Source organism: Scaptodrosophila lebanonensis, unplaced genomic scaffold (assembly GCF_003285725.1).
Source record: "Scaptodrosophila lebanonensis strain 11010-0011.00,11010-0021.00 unplaced genomic scaffold, SlebRS2 tig00000302-arrow-arrow-pilon, whole genome shotgun sequence".
NCBI classification, from domain to species: domain Eukaryota; kingdom Metazoa; phylum Arthropoda; class Insecta; order Diptera; family Drosophilidae; genus Scaptodrosophila; species Scaptodrosophila lebanonensis.
The window spans coordinates 27,262-52,450 of record NW_022060640.1 but is presented as its reverse complement, the minus strand read 5'-3'; the positions used below and the strand labels follow the sequence as shown (position 1 = coordinate 52,450).

The 25,189-nt window shown below is 44.7% G+C and overlaps 1 protein-coding gene across 1 annotated transcript in view; it reads left to right on the top strand.

The window, feature by feature from the left end:
- Positions 1-9,652: 9,652 nt before the first annotated feature.
- Positions 9,653-25,189, top strand: part of LOC115630076 — a 35,951-nt gene continuing 20,414 nt past the window's right edge. The window contains exons 1-3 of the mRNA XM_030526699.1: positions 9,653-10,261; positions 10,327-10,557; positions 10,946-11,233. Of these exons, the coding sequence (XP_030382559.1) occupies positions 9,653-10,261; positions 10,327-10,557; positions 10,946-11,233 (1,128 nt within the window). The remainder of the gene's footprint in view (positions 10,262-10,326; positions 10,558-10,945; positions 11,234-25,189) is intronic.

The window sequence follows — 25,189 nt, the reverse complement described above, 5'->3', positions numbered from 1 at the left end:
CTCCGTAACATCTCAATGCCTGAAACGTAGTACTAGATGGAGGTATGGGTATGCAACCATTATTATCTTTAAGCCTAAGCCCAATAGATTCGTCATCAAATTTTACGTACACGGCTTCTGGTAGCTCTCCATCCTCCAGTTGATCTCTCCTCAAAGCTGGCCATTTGATATATTTTATTATACCCATTCACAAGTCCTTCCGATACGGCGATGTTGCATCTCAACATCACGCGGGATTCGACGCAAATTTTTATCGATGGCAGAAAACCACCACAACATCTATTGACGTCTTTGGGAATTACGTTCTCTGGTTGTGTTCTTCCATATGTCGCAACTTCACGAGACTCATCTACTGCGTTGATTTGATAAGTTCGATGCAGCTTTTCATTGTCCTTGCTAATTTTGTCGTTATAATCGTCGACTTTCGGCTCCATCCGCAAATTCACCATTTAAAGGCACGTGGGTTCGCTCGCATAATAACTCAAGATGAGCCGTCGTCAATTCACCTACCCGTAAGCTGTTCAATAAATCGATGAATTTGCTGTCATCCCGCTGTCGCATGTTTATGGTTAGTTCACAAAAAGAAAACTGATACCACAAATTAATCTCCGCTGAATACCACGATGGCTGCACAAAACACCAATTCCCTTTCACCGTTCACCCTGAAATATATCACCGAACACCAAAATATTGACTCCACCGAATAATTTGTCGTTGTTTTTATATTCTTGAAGTCTCAGGTGGATTATTCTTACATTCTCATAAGAGACCATAAAAATTTCGTCTATGATTAGCCAATTTATATAGCACCATTTACGCCTTACATTCTCGAGTCTTTAGGCTGTCATTTTTTTGTATTTCATAGTATTTTTTTTTCTATTGGTAGAAAGAATATACTATGTAACTGTTGGAGGACAACACAATAATATAAGCGCTATTTGATATGTAAAGTAACATCACTCACTTTTGTTAAGTAGCCCATCTGGCAACTTTATTTACGTTTGTTTTTTACTTATGTTTTCACTCAACTCTTCTGCGAAAGAGAACAAACGCACTCATAGCGGCATAACGCATTATTAGCTATGCCCTTTTTTGTAACAAGGCACTCGCATTTCGGACTTGCATGGTATCAGTCATTTCGGCACGCACGACACATAACATACAAATATACACACATACACACAATCAACCTTGGCGAACCTTAAATTATTTGGGAAAGGTACAGCAGCGCCAAATCGGCTCAACAAAAAACATATCAAGTGGATCGAAGACCCCTCCGGAGCACGTCTGGAACATTTTGGCGACCGTGACAGGACACAGATAAGTCTCGTTCCATTTTTTATGTTAAAATTCGCCGATTTCATGAAATCGTATAGTTGCTATACAGATTACCAAACAATATTGGAACGCCATAGTAATCGTCTGGTTCAGGGCAACGAGCTGCTGGACAGAACATTATCTGTAACTACATATACATAAATCAACTGTAACTAGTGCACAAGGCACTGTGGTCAACTTAGCCGCTGTACCAAGGCCACGCCATTGGATAGAACAGCAACGGAGACGTCAGCATTTCACCGTTCGACAGTCTACACCCGCCGCTCCGCACATCCCCTCTCAACAACCCACATATTGTTCCCGCCAACGAAACATGTAAGAAGCGCGCTCAAAGAAGAGCACAAAATCAAGCGGTAAATACACACATTTAATACGGTTGCATTCTTAAACTGATGTACAGCCAAATATTGTGGTTGTTGTTGCAAATTTGAACTCGCTAGAAAGATCCGCTAGGCTGTGATTCTTGTTGTTGTGCATTGCTTTTCAGTTCGTTTTAACCAAATTCGCCTAACGCGCTCAGCGCACAGTGGCACAACACTTAGTGAAATTTGTAATAAATTATTTGCATAATAGATTTAGCTTCAAGTGGCATTAGTGTTGACCTGTTGAGGTTGTGTTACTGCGTTGGTTAAATTTTGAGTGTAATTAATTTAGATAAATAAATTAAAATGAGTCAATCCGACGACGCCGTAATTATGAAAGCTGCGGCCGTCGACGTTAACGATCCCCGTTTGATCAAACTTCGTGTGCAGAGAACTACAATGGAAAGAAACATCGAAAGTTTAAAGTCCAGAATAACCACAACTGGAGCTGGTTCTGAAGTACCAGTTCTTGAGTGCAACCTTCAAATACTGGAGTCCTATTTTCGTCAGATTATGCAGATACAAACACAAATCGAGGACATCCATAACAGGGATACAGGCAGGTCTAGCATTGAAGAACTTTTTATCGCAACAAAGGCAGCAATTGTCACGTTTATCAACGAGAAAAGGCGAACAACTGTTTCTGAGTCGACGTTTCTAAATTCTACATCAAGCATTACTGCTGTCCATCAGAGTAGGCTCCCAAAGATTAAACTTCCAACCTTTGATGGCCAGTATGCTAACTATAAACGATTTATAGCCGCATACAACAACCTTATTGAAAGCGACAGTTCAATCTCGGTAATTGACAAATTTAATTATTTACTAAACTGTTTGTCTGGACCCGCATTAGAAGTCGTGCAGGTATTTCAAGTCTCTGAAGGGAACTATGCCAAGGCGCTAAGTCAACTAAAAAAGAGATATGACAACGATGTACTCATATTCCTTGATTATATATCGAGCTTGTTCAGTCTGCCGAAGATGACCAATCCTGATGCGACGATGCTGCAGAAACTAATTGATTCTGTCTCAGCCATGCGAGCGTCGCTTTTGTCATTAGGTAAAGCTGAGGATGTTATGAATTCAACTATGATTCACATGGTTTTATCCAAAGTCGACGCAGACACCAAGCTTCATTACGACGAGAAGCAGACTTTTGAATCTTTGCCATCTTGGGAAAATTGTTGTACTACATTAACGCACAGATGTAGATTTCTAGAAAGTCGTTCCAAACCCTTAGGGCGACTAGATACGCCAGATGTCAAGCATAAGGCTAAGTTCAGCAATGTATCCAAGACATTCCTCACGAGCAAAGCAACTTGTGTCTTCTGCAGCTCATCAGAGCACTACATTTCGTCTTGTCCTGCATTCACTGCGTTACTTTTGGGACAACGAAAAGAATGGGTAAAAAGGAATCAACTTTGTTTTAATTGCCTTCGTAAAAACCACAACCAAAAGCAGTGTCAGTCAAAGTCACGCTGCAAAGTGTGCCATTCACCGCATCATTCACTATTGCACAACTTCGCGGAAGTTGAGCAAAGGTCGCAAGGACCAACTCTTACAGCCAGCGCTAATCCGAATAGCGGGCTTATGACGTCATCATTTACGACGCCATCGTTTATGCCGTCTTCATCGGCCCAACAAGGAAATGTATCGTTAGTAGTTCGAGCGTCTACTAGAGGCATTCTCCCAACTGCAATAATACAAATCAAGAGCAAATGCGGTGACTATCACATAGTACGCGCTTTGCTAGATTCATGCTCAGAAATAAGTTTCATGACTGAAGAAACTGCTAAACGGCTCAAGTTAGAGAAATGTCGAGTCTCAAGCTCAGTATGCGGTATTTCGGAAGTTCCTCAAAGGATCAATTTCACAGTTCAAACAACATTGAAATCGCGTATATCGGATTTCGAATGGCCATCAACGTTTGCTGTTATAAAGTCCATTTGCAGTAACCAGCCAAATCGCAATTTGGAAATATCAAAATGGCAGTTTCCACCCCACGTCGAGTTAGCCGATCCTTATTTCTACGAAACGAATAAGATCGACGTTCTCATAAACACGGAAGGTTTCTTCGATGCTGTTCGCGAAGGAAAAATATCGCTAGGCAACAGCATGCCATGTTTATTAAACACTGCATACGGTTGGATAGTAGGCGGTCAAGGCATTCAGCCGAGGAACCAAAACTATTCATGTTACGTCGTAAAGGAAGAGCCAGCGCTAGATAAAATTGTTCAACAGTTTTGGAATGTCGAGGAGTATACGAGCTCACCAGCCAAATTCACTGATGAAGAACAAAAATGTGAAAATCACTTTGTCAAAACCGTATCAGCTCTTAGCGATGGCCGCATCAGTGTACGTCTTCCATTCCGAATCGAATCGTTTGATCTTGGTCAGTCATACGATATCGCACGCAAGCGTTTCAATTTTCTCGAACGAAAACTTGAGCGCGATGCAAAACTCAAGCAGGCATATGCTAATTTTATGCAAGAGTACGAGGATCTAGGTCATATGACACTCATCCCTGACTTTGATCGTACTAAACAACACTTTTTCATCCCACACCATTGTGTATTACGGCCAGACAGTTTGACAACAAAACTGCGAGTCGTATTCGATGGGTCAGCAAAGACGAACTTAGGAATATCGCTAAACGATTGCCTAATGACTGGACCAACAATACAACAAGATCTTATAACATCACTTCTTGCTTTTCGCTTGCACAAATACGCTCTGTCAGGAGATATTACGAAAATGTATCGCCAGTTCGTCATCGACCCACGCGACAGGCAATTTCAAATGATATTGTGGAGATCAAATCAAGAAGACGACTTACGAGTCTATCAGCTCAATACTGTGACATACGGTCTATCATCCGCGCCATTTCTTGCCATAAGGTGCTTATTTCATTTAGCTGATCTATTTGATTCAGAGTTTCCAATAGGTGCGGCAGTATTGCGATCTGACTTTTATGTTGACGACTTACTTACAGGAGCCGACAAATTAGAAGAAGTTAAACGAAAAAAGGATGAACTGACTGCAATTCTGAACAATGCCGGATTGCAAATGACAAAATTCACTAGCAACTCGTGCGAGCTCATCAACGACCAGCAAATGGATCAGGAGATCTCCATCGATCACCATGATGACAACATTGTAACCAAGACGCTCGGATTAGCGTGGGAGCCGAGCCATGACTGCTTTGTTTTTCAACACAAGGTGCAACATGATGGCATTGCTACACGCCGCACAGTTCTGTCAACCATAGCAAGGATTTTTGATGTTCTAGGCCTAATGGGGCCAATAGTAATACGCTGCAAAATCTTTCTTCAAGACTTGGTCATTCGGAAATTCGACTGGGATGACCCACTTCCTGCAAGGTTTGTCGAGATGTGGAACGAACTTAAGATTGACTTAGAAAACAGCTCAAGTCTCAAAATTCCACGATACGTAAGCACATCGCCATTAGCCAGAAGTGAGATACACGGATTTGCAGACGCTTCTGAACGTGCTTACGGCTGCTGCATTTACATACGCACAAGGATTGGCACAGACACTAAAGTGCATTTGGTTATAGCCAAATCAAAGGTGGCGCCAATTAAGGTTCAAACACTACCGAAGCTGGAACTATGTGCTGCAGTTCTGCTCAATAGAACTTTTCGCAAATTTCAAAGTAAACTGGACCAATACATCAACAATATTTATTTTTGGACTGACTCAAAAATTGTGCTGCAGTGGATTGGCATGCATTCGTCTCAACTAAACTGCTTCGTAGCAAATAGAATTGCTGAGTTACAGGCGCATTCTGGAGACGTAAAATGGAGGCACGTGCCCTCTGCTAAAAATCCTGCTGATATAATTTCAAGGGGATGCACAATTGAGGAACTGAAAACCAACATGTGGTTTACCGGCCCTGACTTTTTGAAGAAAGAGGAAATTTACTGGCCACAACTTAAGGAGCCATTGCCTGCACCTACAGAAGTGCGCAAACGAGCTGCACTGATCTGCATAGAAGAGTTGCAGCCTACAACTTCAATCATTGACACTGTCATCGAACGCTCATCGTCATACATCCGAATACTAAGAATCATGTCTTATGTATTTCGCGTATTCAACAGAGTTTCCGCTAATCGCCACTTAAGGGTTAAAGATATCTCGCAAATACAATCCTCAGAATTATGTGTAACGTTCTGGCGCATTGTAGCGCACATACAACAGTCAGCCTATCATGATGAGATTCTTCTATTAGCGAAAAATAAACAATTAAAGCCAAGCTTGCAAAGCCTTGCACCCTTTTTATGTTCAATGCAACTAGGAGAATTGTGTGTAGATGTTGTGAGAGTTGGCGGAAGGTTAGCTAAGGCCGAAATTCCCTATGATGCTAAGTTCCAAGCTATTTTGCCTCGAGACCATCGTTTCAGTCGCTTATACGTAGAGTATTTACATCGTCAAAATTTACATGCTGGGCCGAAAGTACTTGTTTCTCTCTTACGAGAAAAGGTATGGATCGTAAACGCCAGATTGTTAGCTCGACAGGTCGTACGAGCATGCACACACTGTTTCAAGTACAAACCTCGTCTCATGCAGCAAGTAATGGGAAATCTCCCTGCAGATCGCTTGCGAGCTTGTCGCCCCTTTATGATCACGGGCGTAGATTTCTGCGGACCGTTTATGACGTCGTATCGAATACGTGGAAGGGCGCCATACAAGTCCTACGCAGCAGTATTTGTTTGTTTCGCTTCGAAAGCGATTCATATCGAGTTGGTCAGCGAACTCTCAACTAACGCATTTCTATTTTGTATTCGAAGATTTATTTCACGCCGTGGACTGCCTGAACGCATTTACTGTGATAATGCGACAAATTTTGTTGGCGCTGCAGCAAAATTAGCTGATTTTAAGAAAGACGCTCTTAACTCAGAGGCAACCCACAGCATCAACGAATTTACTTCCTGTAAAGGCTTTGAGTTTGAGTTTGGCGGCTTGTGGGAAGCAGCAGTAAAATCAGCAAAGTCTCTTTTGATAAAGAACGTCGCAGAGGCCAACCTCACTTTCGAAGAGCTGCAAACGCTGTTTACTGAAGTGGAGGCTATTTTGAATTCACGACCAATTGCCCCAGTGTCAGATGATCCAAATGATGGCGACGTACTCACACCAGGCCATGTCCTTATTGGTACATCACTGGTATCCGCACCAGAGCAGATCCTCTTCAATCAGGAGGACACTACCAATCTATGCTACTTAGACCGCTGGCAAAAGGTGACCTTTCTAAAGCAGCAATTCTGGGACAGATGGCATCGTGACTACATTCACACGCTGCAAAGGAAAACGAAATGGACCTGTGCGCAGCCAAACATTCAACAGGGACAACTGGTTCTTGTACATGAAGACAACGTACCCCCGCAAACATGGAAGCTGGCACGCGTAACTTCGGCTATTCCTGGAGAGGACGGCAAGGTTCGAGTGGTTGACCTGAAAACCAGCAAAGGAACCTTTCGTCGACCTATTCACAAGATCGCACCGTTACCGAATTCTCACTTTTGAAAGTAGATCCTTTCAAGGGGGGAGGATGTTGGAGGACAACACAATAATATAAGCGCTATTTGATATGTAAAGTAACATCACTCACTTTTGTTAAGTAGCCCATCTGGCAACTTTATTTACGTTTGTTTTTTACTTATGTTTTCACTCAACTCTTCTGCGAAAGAGAACAAACGCACTCATAGCGGCATAACGCATTATTAGCTATGCCCTTTTTTGTAACAAGGCACTCGCATTTCGGACTTGCATGGTATCAGTCATTTCGGCACGCACGACACATAACATACAAATATACACACATACACACAATCAACCTTGGCGAACCTTAAATTATTTGGGAAAGGTACAGCAGCGCCAAATCGGCTCAACAAAAAACATATCAAGTGGATCGAAGACCCCTCCGGAGCACGTCTGGAACAGTAACGTTTTTCCAAAAATTTGACGAGCAGCAACTCCGGTTAAAGACCCAACTTCTACAAAGTTAGGCTTCAGTAGTATATCTACTGTTGGTGCGTAACAACGCTTAATATGCTCCACGATCAATTTTAAAACAAATGATTTACCACTACCTGCACCGCCCGTGATAAAAAGTAACAGCTGACTTTCGTGTCTTTGCAAATCGTGTTCGATCGCCGTTCAAACGTTCTGAAATAAATTCTTCTGTTGTACATTCAATCCGCGAATGCTTTCCAGGAACAATTCATCCGTCATGACGGCTCGTTCTTCCATGCCTTCACAAAAGTTATCATCGTCATGTATAATTTGTTCCCTAACACATAAAATGGGTGCATTGTCGACATTGGTTTCACGCGCAACATTAAGTGCGGTAGCTTGAGTTCTGCTGAATAATTAGTTCAGCGTATCCGAATTGTTCTGCGCTGATATTGCCCTGCAACGGGCGAAGATCACTTTGACGCCTTATAAAAGAGCCTTCAGTGGTTTCATTTGCCAATAGTAACTCGCCTTCATTACGAAATGGTATGTGGCATACTATTAAACTGTAATAGTATTGTAATGCAAATTGGTACTGCATAGTTCAAACTGCGAGCTTGGCGCTCAAGTATCGATTTGTGCTTATCGATACGCCCACATGCGCCACCTATCAACAGCTGTTTTTACAAGATCCATGCTGCCGCAGCCAACTTCAAGGCTTCAACCGCAACTAACTTTAAGAAGTTGTTCTCTTCCTGGTGTGCGCTGGACCGACACGGTTGTGTTCTCCGCTGATGCGGATCTTTTAAGCATCTCCATATGTGTAAATTAAATCCTTAAGTATTTGGGCCATCTGCCTGTTTTGATCGCCATTGAAGGCTAATAAAGTGAAGTAAAGGAAAGCTGAGTTGAACGGCGCAATTATTTCTTTGGCGCTGCTGTTAATTCTTTGAAAGTGGGCCCTTCTCTGACAAGCGTCGACCACGAGCGCCTCCGTTATACAGATTTGTTGCTGCAGCCACTTCGCCAGCCGCCACGCTGCCGGTCCCTGCTGCTTTACACACCTGCCCGCTATTGTTTTGCGTAGCGAATCGCCGGTCACCGCTCGGCCAAAGGGCGATTTACGCTACATTGGTGTCAGATGTGGGGTTATGTTCGATCACCGCGAGGGATCCTAGCCACACAAAATGCTGAAAACTAAAAATAAAGCAAACGATAAGTGTTGGCAAGCCATCGAAAGCTTGAGCAAAACAGTGAAGGCCATGCACGAGACATGGCGAGAAGTTACCCAAAACATGCTACGTGTTTTAATAGGAGTCCTCGCTGCGCTTATGCCGAACACAGGAGGGAATGATCAGGAGTCTGCCGCACCGCATCTGGCTGCTGCTTTAAACACTGACGTGCCAACCAGAGAGGCCACTCAGGCAGCAGCCCATGCAATGCTCCAGCGGTTGGAAATACAGCCGCCGTCGTCCTATTCAACGTGGACACGTGACGCGCACCAGCACCAAAGTGCTGGCTCCATGGCGCACGCGGCTATAGCTGCTGCGTTTATTGCTGCGGCCCACGCTACGACCACCGAACAGGCGATGGGACAACGGATGGTAATAAACGGAGACACTCTTGCTGAAAATGTGTCTCCGGAACCGCAGCGCCCCATGCATTTGCCCAGTCAACTTTTGTCGACGCTCGGACGCCCACCGCTGTCAAACAACGCTCCGGCCGCAGGAGAGAAGACTGTGCGTAATGACTGTTACCAATCGAAGACGCCGCAAGCTGCTTGGTCTGCTGCCGTTGGCCCTGAATGGGTGGCCCGCTGCACATCTGTCGGCACCGCAGCCCCCACTAGCGAGTGACCGCTACAGGGCCGCCACCCATCGCGCACAGCCTCACAATTCCCCCACAGCGCTGCCAGATCAGGCAGACCCTTTGAGTTATGTTTTGACACTGTTGGAAGTCAGCGCCCTCCGTTCAGCCCCAGTATGCTGCCCGCCTACGATGGCAACTCGCCGTGGCCGGACTATGAGCGCATAGTGGACACGTTGGCCGAATTTTATGGCTGGACTGATGAGGAGAGGCGGATCGGCGTCGCGTTGAACCTCAAAGGACGCGCACTAAAGGTATACAACACCTTGCCCGGCTGGCCAGACCCACCCTATGACACACTTTGCACAGCCATGCGAAGATGGTTCACGCCCAGTCAGGAGTCATACCTTCAACAATTTTATGGTCGGCGGCAGAACCTGCGCGAGACTCTGGAGGATTTTGCGCTGGATCTGGAGCACTTGGCGCAAAGAGCGTTCGGCAGCGTACCTGAAGCGCTGCTTAATTTGACACTCGTGCGACAGTTCGTAGAAGGAGTTCGTGAGTCGGCTTTGCAACGCACCTTGGCCGCGCAAGGGCCCCGCGACCTGGCGGAAGCCCTCGGAATAGCTAATCGGGTGTACACTCAATGCATCCATAAGACAAGTAAGCCCATATTCCAGGTCGAGCAAAGTAGGCCACCAGTGTTGATACCAGCACGAAAGAGACGTCCTCGGAAAGGTAAACGTGAGGCTGCCCAACCGCATCGAGGAAACTCGGCGGGAAATGTGCGGATGCCAGTTCTCTGAGGCGGGAATTGGCATCTTTCATCAGCGCCTCGCCCGTATCGCAGCCGCCGCAAGTTGATGTAAAACCTATCATCGTCGATGCTTCCGTTCCGGTAGTAGGCACTCCCCTAGCACCTGTGTCAGACAGCATCCAGGAGAAGGAAAGCGTATTAGCTGCGCTTTTCCGAGAAGCCCACGAGGTCAACAATAAGGCAGCTGGCGAGACGGAAGCTTCCAGTCAGACCGTCGAGTATCAGGCACCAGCTTCCGTGGCTACGACAAGCGACATACCAAAAGTAGCTTCAACTCTATTTCCAATCTATACACAAGGCAGCCAAAGCCTGCACTTCGTCGTGATCCTACAGGATCGCCCCGTGCCTATGGTTGTAGATACAGGAGCCGCCGTTTCGCTGCTAAACTACAGGCATTTGAACCAACCAATGCAGACTACGCCTTGCGATGGTTTGCTGAAAGCACCGTCTGCCGAAACATTTCGAGCTACCAAGCGAGCAACAGTAAGATTTCGGCTTGGCAAGCGAACACTCGGCCATGACTTCCTTCTTGTTGGTGGCGACACACCCAGCTTGCTCGGCATTGATTTTTTGCTACAACAGAAGGCCGTGGTGAGTTTAAAAAGGCTGTGTCTAACATTTGGCGGCAGCGCCATTCCTCTTTTCCCCCCAGGGCGAGCCGTACCTTACATCGCCAGTTTGTCTGCCACAAAGCTGTGACGCATCTGTGCGAATCACCTGTGCCGCAGTCGAACCTCAAGGGAGCGTGATTATAGAGCCGGCTGCCCAGTCTGAGCTGCCGCCTGGCGTTATGGTTGGCCGCACGCTTGTGGATACGACTAAGGGAGATATGACATTGCGATTGCTGAATTTGACTGCACAGGAGCAAGTACTTCCGGCTTTTGCTGCGCTGGGCCGCCTGGAGCCAGCAAGTGTGCTGCACGACGATCCGCGGCCCGCGGTTCCTCCTGACATCGAAAACTGGGATTCTCTAATTGACGATGGGCTGCCGCCATCTCTGCGACAATCGTTACTGGAACTACTGCACAGATATCACCACCGGCCAAGCGCACCCAATAAAACAGCCATCTCGTATAATTCCACTGGCCCGTAAAGACGTGGTCTACACACTGGTTGAGGATATGAGCGCTCGGGGTGTTATTCGACCGTCTACAAGTCCATGGTCATCTCCCGTAGTGCTCGTCAAAAAGAAAGATGGGTCCATCCGTTTTTGTGTAGACTATCGCCGACTTAATGACGTAACCATGAAGGATTCCTATCCTTTGCCAAAAATGAACGACATATTGGCCACGCTACATGGTTCCCGCTGGTTCTCTACTATGGACTTGCAAAGCGGATATTGCAAAGCGGAAATGGACGAACAGTCGCGTCCAAAAACGGCTTTTGCGTGCGACGCTGGACTTTTTGAATTCAACGTCATGCCGTTTGGGCTATGCAATGCCCCCGCCACGTTTGAGCGTCTGATGGATGGCCTATTCTCAGATGTGGCCTGGAAATCCATCTTGGTCTACCTGGACGACGTCATCGCGCATTCGCGTACAGAAAAAGACCACTTAAAGCATCTGGAAGACATTTTTCGTCGCCTCGCAGAAGCTGGACTGAAGATGAACCCCCAAAAATGCAACTTCTTCCAATCTGAAGTTGACTATCTTGGCCACGTGGTTGGTCGCAGTGGCCTGAAGGCCAGCGCATCGAAAATTGAAAGAGTGGTCACATGGCCAACTCCGTTAAACAAAACCGAAGTCAGATCTTTTCTAGGACTCTGCTCATATTATCGCAAATTTATTGCAGATTTTTCTACCACTGCACGACCGCTACACGCGTTGACAGAGGCTAAGCGTGACTTTTTATGGGACGAAGCAGCTACTGGCGCCTTTGAGTCGCTGAAAACTAAGCTGACATCGGCTCCCATACTGGCGTTTCCAAGTGAAACTGGCGAGTTCATACTGGATACTGATGCCTCCGACAGCGGCGTGGGCGCAGTTCTTAGCCAAATCCAAGAAGGCGTTGAACGTGTCATCGAGTACTACAGCAAAACCTTGCAGCCGGCCGAGCGCAACTACTGCGTCACACGACGAGAGTTACTAGAGGTAGTGAAAGCCACCAAACACTTTCATCACTATTTGCAAGGGCGCGAATTCTTACTGCGCACGGACCATGCTTCATTGATCTGGCTGTGCAACTTCAAGGAGCCAGAAGGACAGATAGCCCGTTGGATCGAGCGACTGCAGCAGTACAACATGCGCATTCAACACCGTGCTGGTACCCAACACGGCAATGCAGACGCTCTATCACGGCGGCCATGCGGGGATTGTCGTACTTGTGAGCGAGCTGAGCGACGCGATGGACACTTCGTGCTGTTCACCCAAATCATGGCAGCCAGTTATGCGCAGCAGCAAGAAGCTGACAAGACACTGACCGTCGTCCGCCAGTGGGTATCCAGTGCAAAACGCCCACCAAAATCAACCTTGTGGGGCAAGTGCCCTACCCTGAGAGCATTCTGGCACCTTTTTGATCGCTTGCAGCTTGATCAGGGTGCACTTACGTTGAAGACGACTAGTGGTGTTCCCGTGCTCGTGGTTCCTGAGGCACTCATTGATGACAGGATTCGCAGCATTCACAACTCTACGACTGGCGGACACTTTGGTGTAAAGGAAACTCTGGCCAAAGCGAAAGCTCGATTTTTCTGGATTGGCCAAAGCTCGGACGTCGCACTCTGGTGTGCACGATGTGACGTTTGCGCCGCTCGTAAGGGCCCTTCACGCAAAACTATCGGGCAATTACAGCCCAGCGCTATCGGCAGCCCATTCGAACGGCTGGCGATCGACATGCTGGGGCCACTGCCACTCACCCCACACGGCCATCGCTACATTGCAGTGGTGATGGACTATTTCACTAAATGGCCCGAGTGTATTGCACTACCAAACCAAACTGCTGACACAGTTGCACGCGCACTAATCCAAGAAGTCTTTTGCAGGTTTGGCGCTCCATTTATTCTCCATTCAGATCAAGGTCGCAACTTCGAGTCGGAATGTGGGCATATGTGGGCATACCGCTCAGCAACCAACGAAGCCACCGGATTCTCCCCGGCTATGCTGGCGCTTGGCCAGTTCACGGTTCCCTTGTGAGTTGACTTACGGCCTGCCATGTAATGACGAAACGCCCTACCCTATCTTCGTGGAGAACTTGCGCGAACAACTCAAAACGGTTCACACGGTGGCGCGTCAGCAGCTGCAATCAGCTGCCGCCAACAACAAGATGCGATACGACATGAGAGCGAATCCCAGGGAGTTCGTGCCCGGCGACAAAGTCTGGTTATATGCACCCGCCCGCAAAGTGGGTCGTTGCCCCAAGCTGCAGTCGGACTGGATTGGACCTAGCCTGGTCGTGCGTCGCATATAGGATCTTGTGTACACGGTGCGCCTGCCTGGCAAGCGATCTACAAAAACTGTGCACGTCAACCGTCTCGCACTCTATGGAGGAGATGGTCAAGATGTACTCGGCCAGGAGTCTCGAGTCTCAGCGGGGGGTAATGTAATGCAAATTGGTAGTGCATAGTTCAAACTGCGAGCTTGGCGCTCAAGTATCGATTTGTACTTATCGATACGCCCCCATGCGCCACATATCAACAGCTGTTTGTTACAAGATCCATGCTGCCGCAGCCAACTTCAAGGCTTCAACCACAACTAACTTTAAGGAGTTGCTCTCTTCCTGGTGTGCGCTGGACCGACACGGTTGTGTTCTCCGCTGATGCGGATCTTTTAAGCATCTCCATATGTGCAAATTAAATCCTTAAGTATTTGGGCCATCTGCCTGTTTTGATCGCCATTGAAGGCTAATAAAGTGAAGTAAAGGAAAGCTGAGTTGAACGGCGCAATTATTTCTTTGGCGCTGCTGTTAATTCTTTGAAAGTGGGCCCTTCTCTGACAAGCGTCGACGAGCGCCACGAGCGCCTCCGTTATACAGATTTGTTGCTGCAGCCACTTCGCCAGCCGCCACGCTGCCGGTCCCTGCTGCTTTACACACCTGCCCGCTATTGTTTTGCGTAGCGAATCGCCGGTCACCGCTCGGCCAAAGGGCAATTTACGCTACAGTATGCTTCTTTGTCACTATTAATTGTATAATAGCGGGTACGTAATACTGCCGGTCTATTTCTTACACGTATTCTAGTGTTGTCCTGCAATCCGAAGTACCTCATTAGTGTAGTATCTTCGTCCCTCAGTTCTGCATCTCCATTGTCCTCTGACCATGTCGTGTTAGGGATAGTTTCAAAACGGACGGCAATTTCCGCAAGGCTTAAATTCTCCAGCTCGTTTGGGCGTAACATATATCGATCAAAAATGTTATTATAAATGCTGGTTTCATCACTATCGAATTTTAGAAGTCTGAAACGTTCCTCCGGCGTGCAACTATTTACTAAAACAGTCTTTCGACATTTTCAATGGCAAATGGCATAATCTGTATGAGCGTTCGGGCGCACTCACCAGGCGTTGACTTAAATAGTTATTGATACTGAAAAGAATTGTTTCCAAACATCACCACCTTGTCTTTTAGCATTCGAAATAGCTTATCGAATTACATCACCTGTATCATGTGGTTCGCACTTACTCGCATATTTTGCGACGTAGTAGGCTACAGCGGTGACACTACCACACGGTTGGACGTAAATATTCCCCTTCCAGAACTGGATTGTAATTGTTGACAATGGTTTCATTTGAGGTTCTTTTCAATAAACAGAATCGTCCGCTGTTAGCAAGTGCTTCATTTGGTTCTAGACAAACTGTCTTATCACTTGCTCGGCCTGGAAAATCAAATCGACAACCATCAGCTGGACGGTTTTTATACCCTTTACCCGTAGGGTAAAAAGGGTATATTAGGTTTGTGCAAAGTATGTAACATACAGAAGGAAGCATCTCCGACCCCATAAAGTATATATATTCTTGATCAGCATGACGAATTAACGAAATGTATAACTGAATTTTGTCTGGCAACGCCAGTTATCTTAATTGTTTATGCATCTCCTTCGCTGTAGGCTTTGTCATGCCTGCACTAGTTCTTTATCATTAGTCTAGTAGCGACTCGCTTCTGTAATGGTCGAGCCCAGTCTCGACTCGATAAAGCTATTGGATTAAATGCAGTGGAGTTTATTATAACGTTGTACAAAACCCAATAAAGTGGGGAGCTACTTGTTAGTGCAAGGCGAATAACTAATTTTGCTGGATTCTGCAGCTACATTTTGGCGATCGTGACAGGACCCTTCACCACCGACAATCTCTCCACACACTGCATCGCATGATCGACAACCCGCAAGAAGTACCGCAATAGTTTAATCGCAAGTATACCTACACGTATTAATACATACGTATATACATAGAATTGCGAAATATACATACATACATAGTGCGACATATGTATATAGGCACTCGCATGTGCTTAGCGTTACTGTACTTATCACTCGTTGCTTTAATTTCATTTGGCTGCCTTTTAGCAGCGTGCATTCAATTTTCGCTTCACTCACGTTGAGTGAAACCTGAGTATTTTTTTTTTTTTGATTCTGCACAACTCATTATTCCACTCATAATTCACAATGAACAGTGGAAAGGCTGAAGGCGAATGTGCGAAAGCTTTGGCAAAGTTGGTAAACTTAAGGAATCAACGCACATCATATCTACGGCATATTGAAAACCTTCACAATAAGGTAATCGAATCTGGAGAAGGTGAAGATCTTCATGTGCTTGAGTGCAGACTGCAACTGTTGGAGTCACATTATCGTCAGCTGTGCAACGTGCAATCTCAAATCGCGTCGCTGTATTGCACTGATGATGCACGCGCCGAACTAGAGGAAACATACATTGCTGCAAAGGCTAAAATTAGGACTCTTTTGCAAAGTCAATCATTACAGAAGCCAGCTTCATGAACGCCACTGTGGGCAATGGAGTTACACATCACAATAGATTGCCTAAGCTTAAACTTCCGAGCTTCGATGGCAAATATGCGACCTTCAGACGGTTTAAAAGTTCATTCAAGAATCTCATTCACGAGGATCCGCATATCGTAACGATAGACAAATTTAATTATCTATTAAATTCTCTAACAGGGCCAGCCCTTGAAGTGGTGCATTCCTTCCAAATAACTGAAGAGAATTACCCCAAAGCTTGGGCAAGATTGGAAGCAAGGTATGACAATAATGTTCTCATTTTTCAAGATTGTATATCTAACTTATTTGAGCTACCTACGATGGTACAACCTGAGGCGACAGCTCTTCAAAGGCTCGTCGATAATACATCTGCAATACGCGTATCACTTTTGTCTCTCGGATCTGCTCAGGAAATTATGGATAGCGTCCTATGCCATATTGTTCTTACGAAGGTGGATGCCGAAAGCAAAACCAACTACAACGAAAAACAAAATCTAGAGAAACTGCCGTCGTGGGATGAATGTTGCAACATTCTAAGTCGTCGGTGCCAGTTTCTCGAAAGTCAACGAGGAAGTATTCGCCAATCGGAACGGCGTAATATTAAACATGAAACGAAACAATCTTCTACAACAAGGGCCTTTGTAGGTACACAATGCCAATGTGTGTACTGTAAGGCAACTGCACACTACATTAGCTCATGCAAGGATTTTGCTGATTTGTCACTGGAACAGCGCAGAGATGCAGTAAGGAAGGCTGGCATATGTTTCAACTGTCTGCGTAAAGGCCACAGGGTGAAAGATTGCTCATCCACGTCCAGATGTAAAATTTGTCAAGCAAGTCATCATACTTTATTACACAGTTTTACAGTCGCATCTATTCAAAGCATGCAGGTTAGTTCACTTCCAGATAACGCAGGTCCAGTTAACATTAAAGTTGAAACCTCAACTCTACATTCGTCGATTGCTGCTGCAAGGATTACTCCAATCAAAAGAGGCATTCTTCCGACAGCCGTTGTATACATAAGTGACAAATGTGGTCAGCTACATTTGGTCCAAGCGCTTCTAGATTCTGGGTCAGAAGTTTCGTTTATAACAGAGGAAACTACAAAAAGGCTGCGACTTGACAAACATCGCATTCATCAGGAGGTCAGCGGTATTTCGGCTGTTAGGCAAAAAAATCAAGTTTAATGTCTATGCTAAACTGAAGGCTCGCTGCACTGAGTTCAGTTGGGCTTCCACATTTTCTGTCGTCAAGCAGATTTGTGTAAATCAGCCACCGCAAACTTTAAAGACGTCAAACTGGAGTATACCACCGAACATTGTTCTAGCAGATCCAAAGTTCTTTGTATCAACCAAAATCGACATTTTGATCAACACTGAAGGTTTCTTTGAAGCCCTCAGAGAAGGTAAGCATAGTTTGGGCAACGGAATGCCGTGCCTTATCAACACAGCTTATGGATGGGTAATTGGCGGTGTCCTCGATCACAACGCTGATGGACAACTGCAACACTGCAACTTTTCTCAACAATCAGTTTCAATTGAGAGGCTAGTTCAGAAATTTTGGGAAATAGATAATTGTACTACAAAACCATCCGAATTTATAGAAGAAGAGCAACGCTGCGAGCAGCATTTTCGCCATACAGTTTCTCTTCTCGAGGACGGCCGGATACAAGTCCGACTGCCGTTTAAAAGATCTCCATCCAAGCTTGGTGAACCTTACAAAACCGCACTACATAGGTTCAAACTGCTCGAACGCAGACTTGAAAGCAACCCGATTCTGAAGAAGGAATATGCTGGATTTATAGAGGAGTATATAAATCTCGGGCATATGTCCCTTGCGTCCAACGTGGACCACACACAACCACACTTCTACATACCGCACCATTGCGTGTTGCGCCCTCAGAGCTTTACGACAAGGCTGCGAGTCGTCTTTGACGCATCAGCCAAAACGACTTCTGGCCTTTCATTAAACGATCTGCAAATGATTGGCCCAACGATTCAGCAAGACCTCATTACAACGCTTCTTTCATTTCGTTTACATAGATTTGCCCTCACCGGAGACATTACGAAAATGTATAGGCAATTTGTTATCGACGAAAGATACAGGTGCTTTCAATTAATACTATGGAGACCTGATCTACGTGACGATGTGAAAGCATATCAGCTACACACTGTTACATATGGGATGTCAGCTGCGCCATTTCTTGCTGTTCGAGGACTTCATCACATCGCCGAACTGTACAAATCGGAATTTGCTGTAGGAGCCGCCGTCCTGCGGAATGATCTGTATGTAGATGACCTACTCACAGGAGCAGACACCATAACAGAGCTTTAACACAAAAAGGATGATGTTGCAGCGCTACTTTTGAAAGCAGGCTTGCAGTTAACTAAGTTCAGCAGCAACTCTAGTGACATTGCTGCAATCTCATCCAATGAAGTTTCAATCAAACTCGAGGATAATGAATTTATGAAAGCACTGGGGCTCGCATGGCAGCCCAATATAGACAAGTTTGCATTTCGCAATGAATTTGAACCACCTGACCAGGTAACAAGACGATCCGTTTTGTCAGTGGTAGCGCGCATATTTTACTTGCTGGGACTTATCAGCCCAATACTTATCCGCTGTAAAATCTTTATACAGGATCTGGCCTTAAAGGGTCTAGATTGGGACACGCCAGTCGCGACGTCTCTCGAAACAAATGGATAGAGATGCTGGAAGATCTTCGAACCATAACCACACTTCAGTTTCCACGCTTCGTTTTCACATCGCCAACCGAGCGCTGCGAAATTCACGGTTTCGCGGACGCATCTGAGTGGCCTTATGGATGCTGCATCTATGTTCGTGCTCAGCTGCCAGATGAGATAAAGACAAATTTACTCATTGCAAAATCGAAGGTTGCACCGATAAGAGTACAATCACGGCCAAGACTGGAACTATGTGCCGCCCTTCTTCTGTGCCGTACGTGGCGCAAATTTGAGTCCAAACTGCGTTCATATACGAGCAACGTAGCGTTTTGGACTGACTCAAGGATCGTTCTACAATGGATGAGAATGCACGCTTCGCAACTGCATTTTTTCGTTGGAAACAGGATTTCGGAATTGCAAGAAAACAGTGGTAACGTTACCTGGAGGCATGTACCGTCAGCGTCGAACCCTGCGGACATAGTATCTCGAGGATGCCGGCCAGAAGAACTTGGAGAATCTATCTGGCTGACTGGGCCAAGCTTTTTATATTCTTCCGCTGAGAAGTGGCCGCAACTAACTGAAATTTTACCTACGACACTCGAAGTACGCGCCAAAGCTGTACTTATCTGTAACAACAGTAACGTGAACTCAGCAGTGGAAGAAGTCATACGGAGATGTTCTTCCTACATGCGAGTAATGCGAATCTTATCGTACGTCTACAGATGTTTTAATCGCATAAAGCCAAATTGCGAGTTGAAGCCACCAGATGTGGTACATATCCCGGCATCTGAAATTAACGCAACATTTTGGAAGGTAATCGCGCACATTCAACAATCGTCATATGCAAACGAGATATCCTTACTTCAAAAAGGGATGAGTTTGCAATCCAGCTTGCAATGTCTAGCACCGTTTCTACACCAAATGGACTGTGGCGATTCAGCAGTGTGTGATGAGAGTAGGAGGTAGATTGGCAAACTGCGACATGCCATTCGACGCCAAGCATCAAGCTTTAATACCGAGGGACCGAGAGTTCTCATTTCTAAACTTCGTGATAAACTCTGGGTAATCAACGCAAGAGAATTGATCAGAAAAGTGGTGCGCGAATGTACACACTGCTTCCATTACAAACCCCGCTCATACAACAAATTATGGGGAATCTACCGGCGGACCGCCTTCGAGCCGAGCGACCGTTTATGGTTACCGGCGTCGACTTCTGTGGACCGTTCTACACTTCATACCGGATAAGAAGCAAAACTCCGTACAAAACATACGCAGCAATCTTCGTTTGTTTTGCTTCAAAGGCAGTTCACATCGAACTTGTGACTGAGCTGTCTACAAACGCATTTTTACTATGCATCCGCCGATTTGTTGCGCGCCGTGGCATTCCTGCAAGGCTCTACTGCGACAACGCAACAAATTTTGTTGGCGCTGCATCCAAACTTTCCGACTTCGCAAGTCAAATGTTAAATCAACAGTCTATCGATTTAATACAATCTTTCAGTTCAACTAAAGGTTTTGATATGTGTTTTATTCCCCCCAGAGCTCCGCACTTTGGTGGCCTCTGGGAGACCGCCGTCAAATCGCCCAAGACGCTGGTCCTGAAGAACATCGCAAACGCACATTTAACACTGGAAGAGCTTCAGACCGTTTTCATTGAAGTAGAAGCAATCTTAAACTCAAGGCCGATTGCTCCCATAACAGATGACCCGAACGATGCCACAGCTATCACACCCGGGCATCTCTTGATTGACAATGCGCTAACATTGTCACCTGATCAGACTCTGTTTTCCACATCGGATGATGCTGAGAAGAAAATGCGGTAACTTGACAGATGGCAAAGAGTGTCATACATTAAACAACAGTTCTGGAGCATGTGGCAAAGAGATTATGTCCACACTCTTCAGCAACGAGCAAGGTGGACAAGGGATCAACCGAACCTGAAGGTGGGACAAGTTGTAATCGTACATGAGGACAACCTGCCGCCAGAACAATGGTCATTGGCCAGGGTGACTGCAGTCATTCCTGGAAAAGACGGTAAGGTTAGAGTAGCTGATATTGCCACAAGAAGAGGTACACTAAGGCGTCCGGTCCACAAACTTGCGCCTCTCCCTCTGGATGAATTTTGAAAGTCGAGCCTTTCAACGTGGGGACGATGTTTGAGGAGATATTATTTACTGTCATATATTTATAAGTTGAATTTGAATTTAAACTGAATTAACGAAATGTATAACTGAATTTTGTCTGGCAACGCCAGTTATCTTAATTGTTTATGCATCTCCTTCGCTGTAGGCTTTGTCATGCCTGCACTAGTTCTTTATCATTAGTCTAGTAGCGACTCGCTTCTGTAATGGTCGAGCCCAGTCTCGACTCGATAAAGCTATTGGATTAAATGCAGTAGAGTTTATTATAACGTTGTACAAAACTCAATAAAGTGTATTTATTTGGGCACGTTGTACATGGCAAATGTGGAGCTACTTGGGAGTGCAAGGCGAATAACTAATTTTGCTGGATCCTGCAGCTACAGTCTGGATGAACGCGAGGATTTCTTTGGGTCTTGCCCCAATTTATAATTCCAGCTAAGTTGCAAACATCTTATGGTCATTTTACCATGCCAATACCAAAAGATATCTATATTAAATTTAAAAAAAAAATTATTTCCTTGCCCACTGCTACCAACAACTATTGCGGTCGTGAACTCGTACTTGCCAAGCTTTGTAATTCCATTCAATAATACTGATACTATGAACAGATCTTTAAGAATATTTTGGGAATTGTTTTCTAAGAAAGTTAATAGTCGGTGTTTTCACTTAAATCAGGAGCCGTCAATCTGGGTCACCAGCCCCAAGAAGCTTTTCAGCGTCCCAATAAAAATGGACCTAAAATATAACCTTCTCTTGAATTATGAAACTGATCAAAACGAACTACGAAACGCTCGATTCAATCAGCCCCACGTTGGGCGCCAAAAAGTTATAACTATATGCATCTATGTTCAAATGGTGGATGACAATTCTATAATATCCGAGGATAAAATGAACTAGGAACGAAACAAGATTACCGGTTCTCTCCGCGACTGCATCTGTATACAATATACACACATAGTTCCCGTTGGGCAGTCAATTAGATGTTATGTTTGACTACGGCATTCTGAAAGAAATGCATGACTGGCAAAACAAAATTCATTCCTGAGCTAAGGTGAACCTAGAAACAAATAAATCGAATGGGACTCGAAATTGTGACTGGCAAACAGCCTGTGGGGGGGTTCGTTGATTCATTTGATTCTGCCATGAACTCGTCGTATACACATAGAATAAATAAATGAGTCCGCTATGCCTTAAATATTGCAAAAAAAATTAACTGGGCAGATTATGCCCCGAAAGAAAGAGAAAAATGAGTCAAGAAAGGAGGAAAAGCCCTGTATTACACCTCTGAGCTACTAGATGTTATCGTAGCTAGGCTTCTTTACCCACCCTACCATGATTTTCCTTTAGCCAAATATGTGGAAAATCCCTAAAGTTTCTACGACCCCATATTCCCCGTCTACATTACTTTCAAGGAAATTTACTCAAAATTTACTCATTCATGATAATATACATTTACTTAGATAAAGATGGAAAAATTAATTGTAATAACGCTCATTTCAAATTTTAAGATGTGAACTTCATGTGCCTTTAATGGCGAAAATTGTTTGAAAAGTATACAAAGCTATCAATAATAAGAAGGGTTTAAACTATAATACAAAATGGTTACAAAAACTAACTTCAATTGACTATTTTCCAACTTAAGTATAATAATAATAATAATATAAGTACTGTAGGATGTTGGGAATAAGGCGGGAGTGGAATACCCTATTAGCAACCCTGGTCTAATATGGCATCGGCGAGTATCGATAGGCTTAAGAATCGAATAGTAGAGGAGAATAAGGCATTCGCTTGAGTGGAGTGGCTGAAGTCAGTTGTTTGAGAGTTGCGGGTCAGAGTGTAGACAGTGAGGGTTGTTGCCAAGGCCAGTTTAAAGTGTTGATCGCGGAAGTGCTGCGCATTTCTTTTATATTAATTATTCATGTAACTTTTAAAACTTATGTATACTACAAGATATCCCAAATAAACTAATTTGTATTTCAAACCTACAAATAATTGGGGGCTCGTCCGGGATTTGTCTAAAGTATAAAAAGAAGTGATGTGAATTTTTACGTACGCGTCAACGTATACTTTGAGTGTGTGCAGCACGAAAATTCTGTGCTAAAGGTGTACAGCCGCGTTCAAGGCCAAAAATTTGTTCATTATATCGCCATATACGCATTTCACGTTTTACATTGCGCGACGTGCAGGATAGCATTACAGCTTTTTCTGGCACAAGTCAGCCAAACGTAGAGCAGTGGATTGCAGAATTTGAAGATGTAGCCATAACCGTGCGATGGGATGACCTCCAAATGTTTATTTACGCCAAACAGCTATTGATTGGGACAGCAAAATTGCTTACAAGAGGATTGACTGGGGTCCGCAGTTGGACACAATTGCAAATCTTAAATCTGAATTTGGCCAGAAATTGAGCTCAGCTGAGGTACACAGTTTGCTAAGGAAAAGACGAAAACTACCGAAAGAGACTTTGACCGAATATTTATACAGCCTGATTGAGATGGGGAAACAAATTCAACTCGATGATGAGAGCTTGATCTCTTACTTTGCCGATGGTGTGCCAGACACAAAATCCAACAAGGCAAGTCTTCATCGTTGCAAAACCATAAAAGATTTAAAAGAGGAAATCAAGCTCTACGATAAGATCGAGGGTGGAAACAAAGAAATTGTAATGAAAAAAGGACAGGGACAAAATACTAGGAGATGCTTTAAATGCAATAAAGAAGGTCATCAGGCAAGGGAATGCAAGGAACCATCAACATGCTATAATTGCAACAAGCCGGGCCACATCGCCAAAAATTGTGAAAAAAAAAGTAAAAAAAGAGCAATTTGCGTTTGCCGGATTAGAATCAGTGAGAAAAGACTTAACCTATAAACAGTTTGTCATCAAGGACATGCCGTTTTAGCGATGGTCGATACTGGCTGCGATTTGTGTCTTATGAGAGAAGATTTAGTGGGAAGATTGGAGGGAGTGAATTTGGTGAAGGACATAGGCAAGGGCGAATTAACTACTATAGGGTATTTCACAACTGATGTAGAGGTCGAGGACTTATGTTTTTGTGTTACCTTTAATGTGGTTAAAAGGAACTATTTGAACTACATTGCCATAATCGGGAAAGATGTTCTAAAGTCTGTTGACATAACATTCAGCGCAGAAGGGGTCAAGTTTAAAGGTAGAAATAAAGAATCTGCAAACGTGTTTAGTGGAATGTGTGTTGAGGAAATGTCACAGGAACGATTGGCATCAGATAGGGTCGATTTAAGTCACCTGAAGGAAGAACAGAAATTTGTTACTCTCCCAAAAAGGTCATTAAGTCACCAGTTAAAATGAAGATAGTTCTAGAAGATGACTTTCCAGCTTTTCACCACCGTCGCAGGACTTCGTATGTAAACAGAATGATTATTGAAAAAAAAGTTCAGCAATGGTTAGATGAGGGAATCGCAGTACCAAGCTCTTCAGAATATGCTGTTCCAGTTGTGCTGGTGTCGAAAAAAGATGGGTCGAAGAGGTTCTGCTGCGACTATAGGAAGTTAAACTTAAAAATTAAAAAAGACAATTTTCCAATGGCGCTCATTGATGACGTGTTAGATCGCTTACAGGGTTCGAAAGTGTTTACCACACTAGATCTTACAAACGGATTTTTCCACGTACCCATGGAAAACGAATCCAGAAAATGTACAGCTTTTGTAACCCACAATGGCCAGTACGAGTTCACACACGTACCCTTTGGTATTACAAATTCACCAGCTGTATTCTGTCGATATATTAGCGCTGTACTTAGAGACCTGTTGCAAGCGAAGAAAATAATTATTTACATGGACGACATAATTATTCCATCAAGGGACGAGAATGAGGGTAATTTCTATACCTAAAAGAGTTTTTGCAAGTCGCAGGTAGGGCCGGTTTACGTATAAAATGGGAAAAAGGACTGTATCTCAGAAAGAAAATTCAATTTTTAGGGTATGCTGTTGAAAACGCAACCATTTCGACAACACGGGACAAAATTGATGCGGTGGTAAATTTCCCAGTACGTAAAAGCAAAAATGCTCTTCAACGATTTTTGGGTCTTACGTCATATTTACGACGCTTCATTAAAAGCTACGCACTAGAGGCCAAGCCGCTAACCGACATGCTTCGTAGAGACAATCCAAAAGGGAAT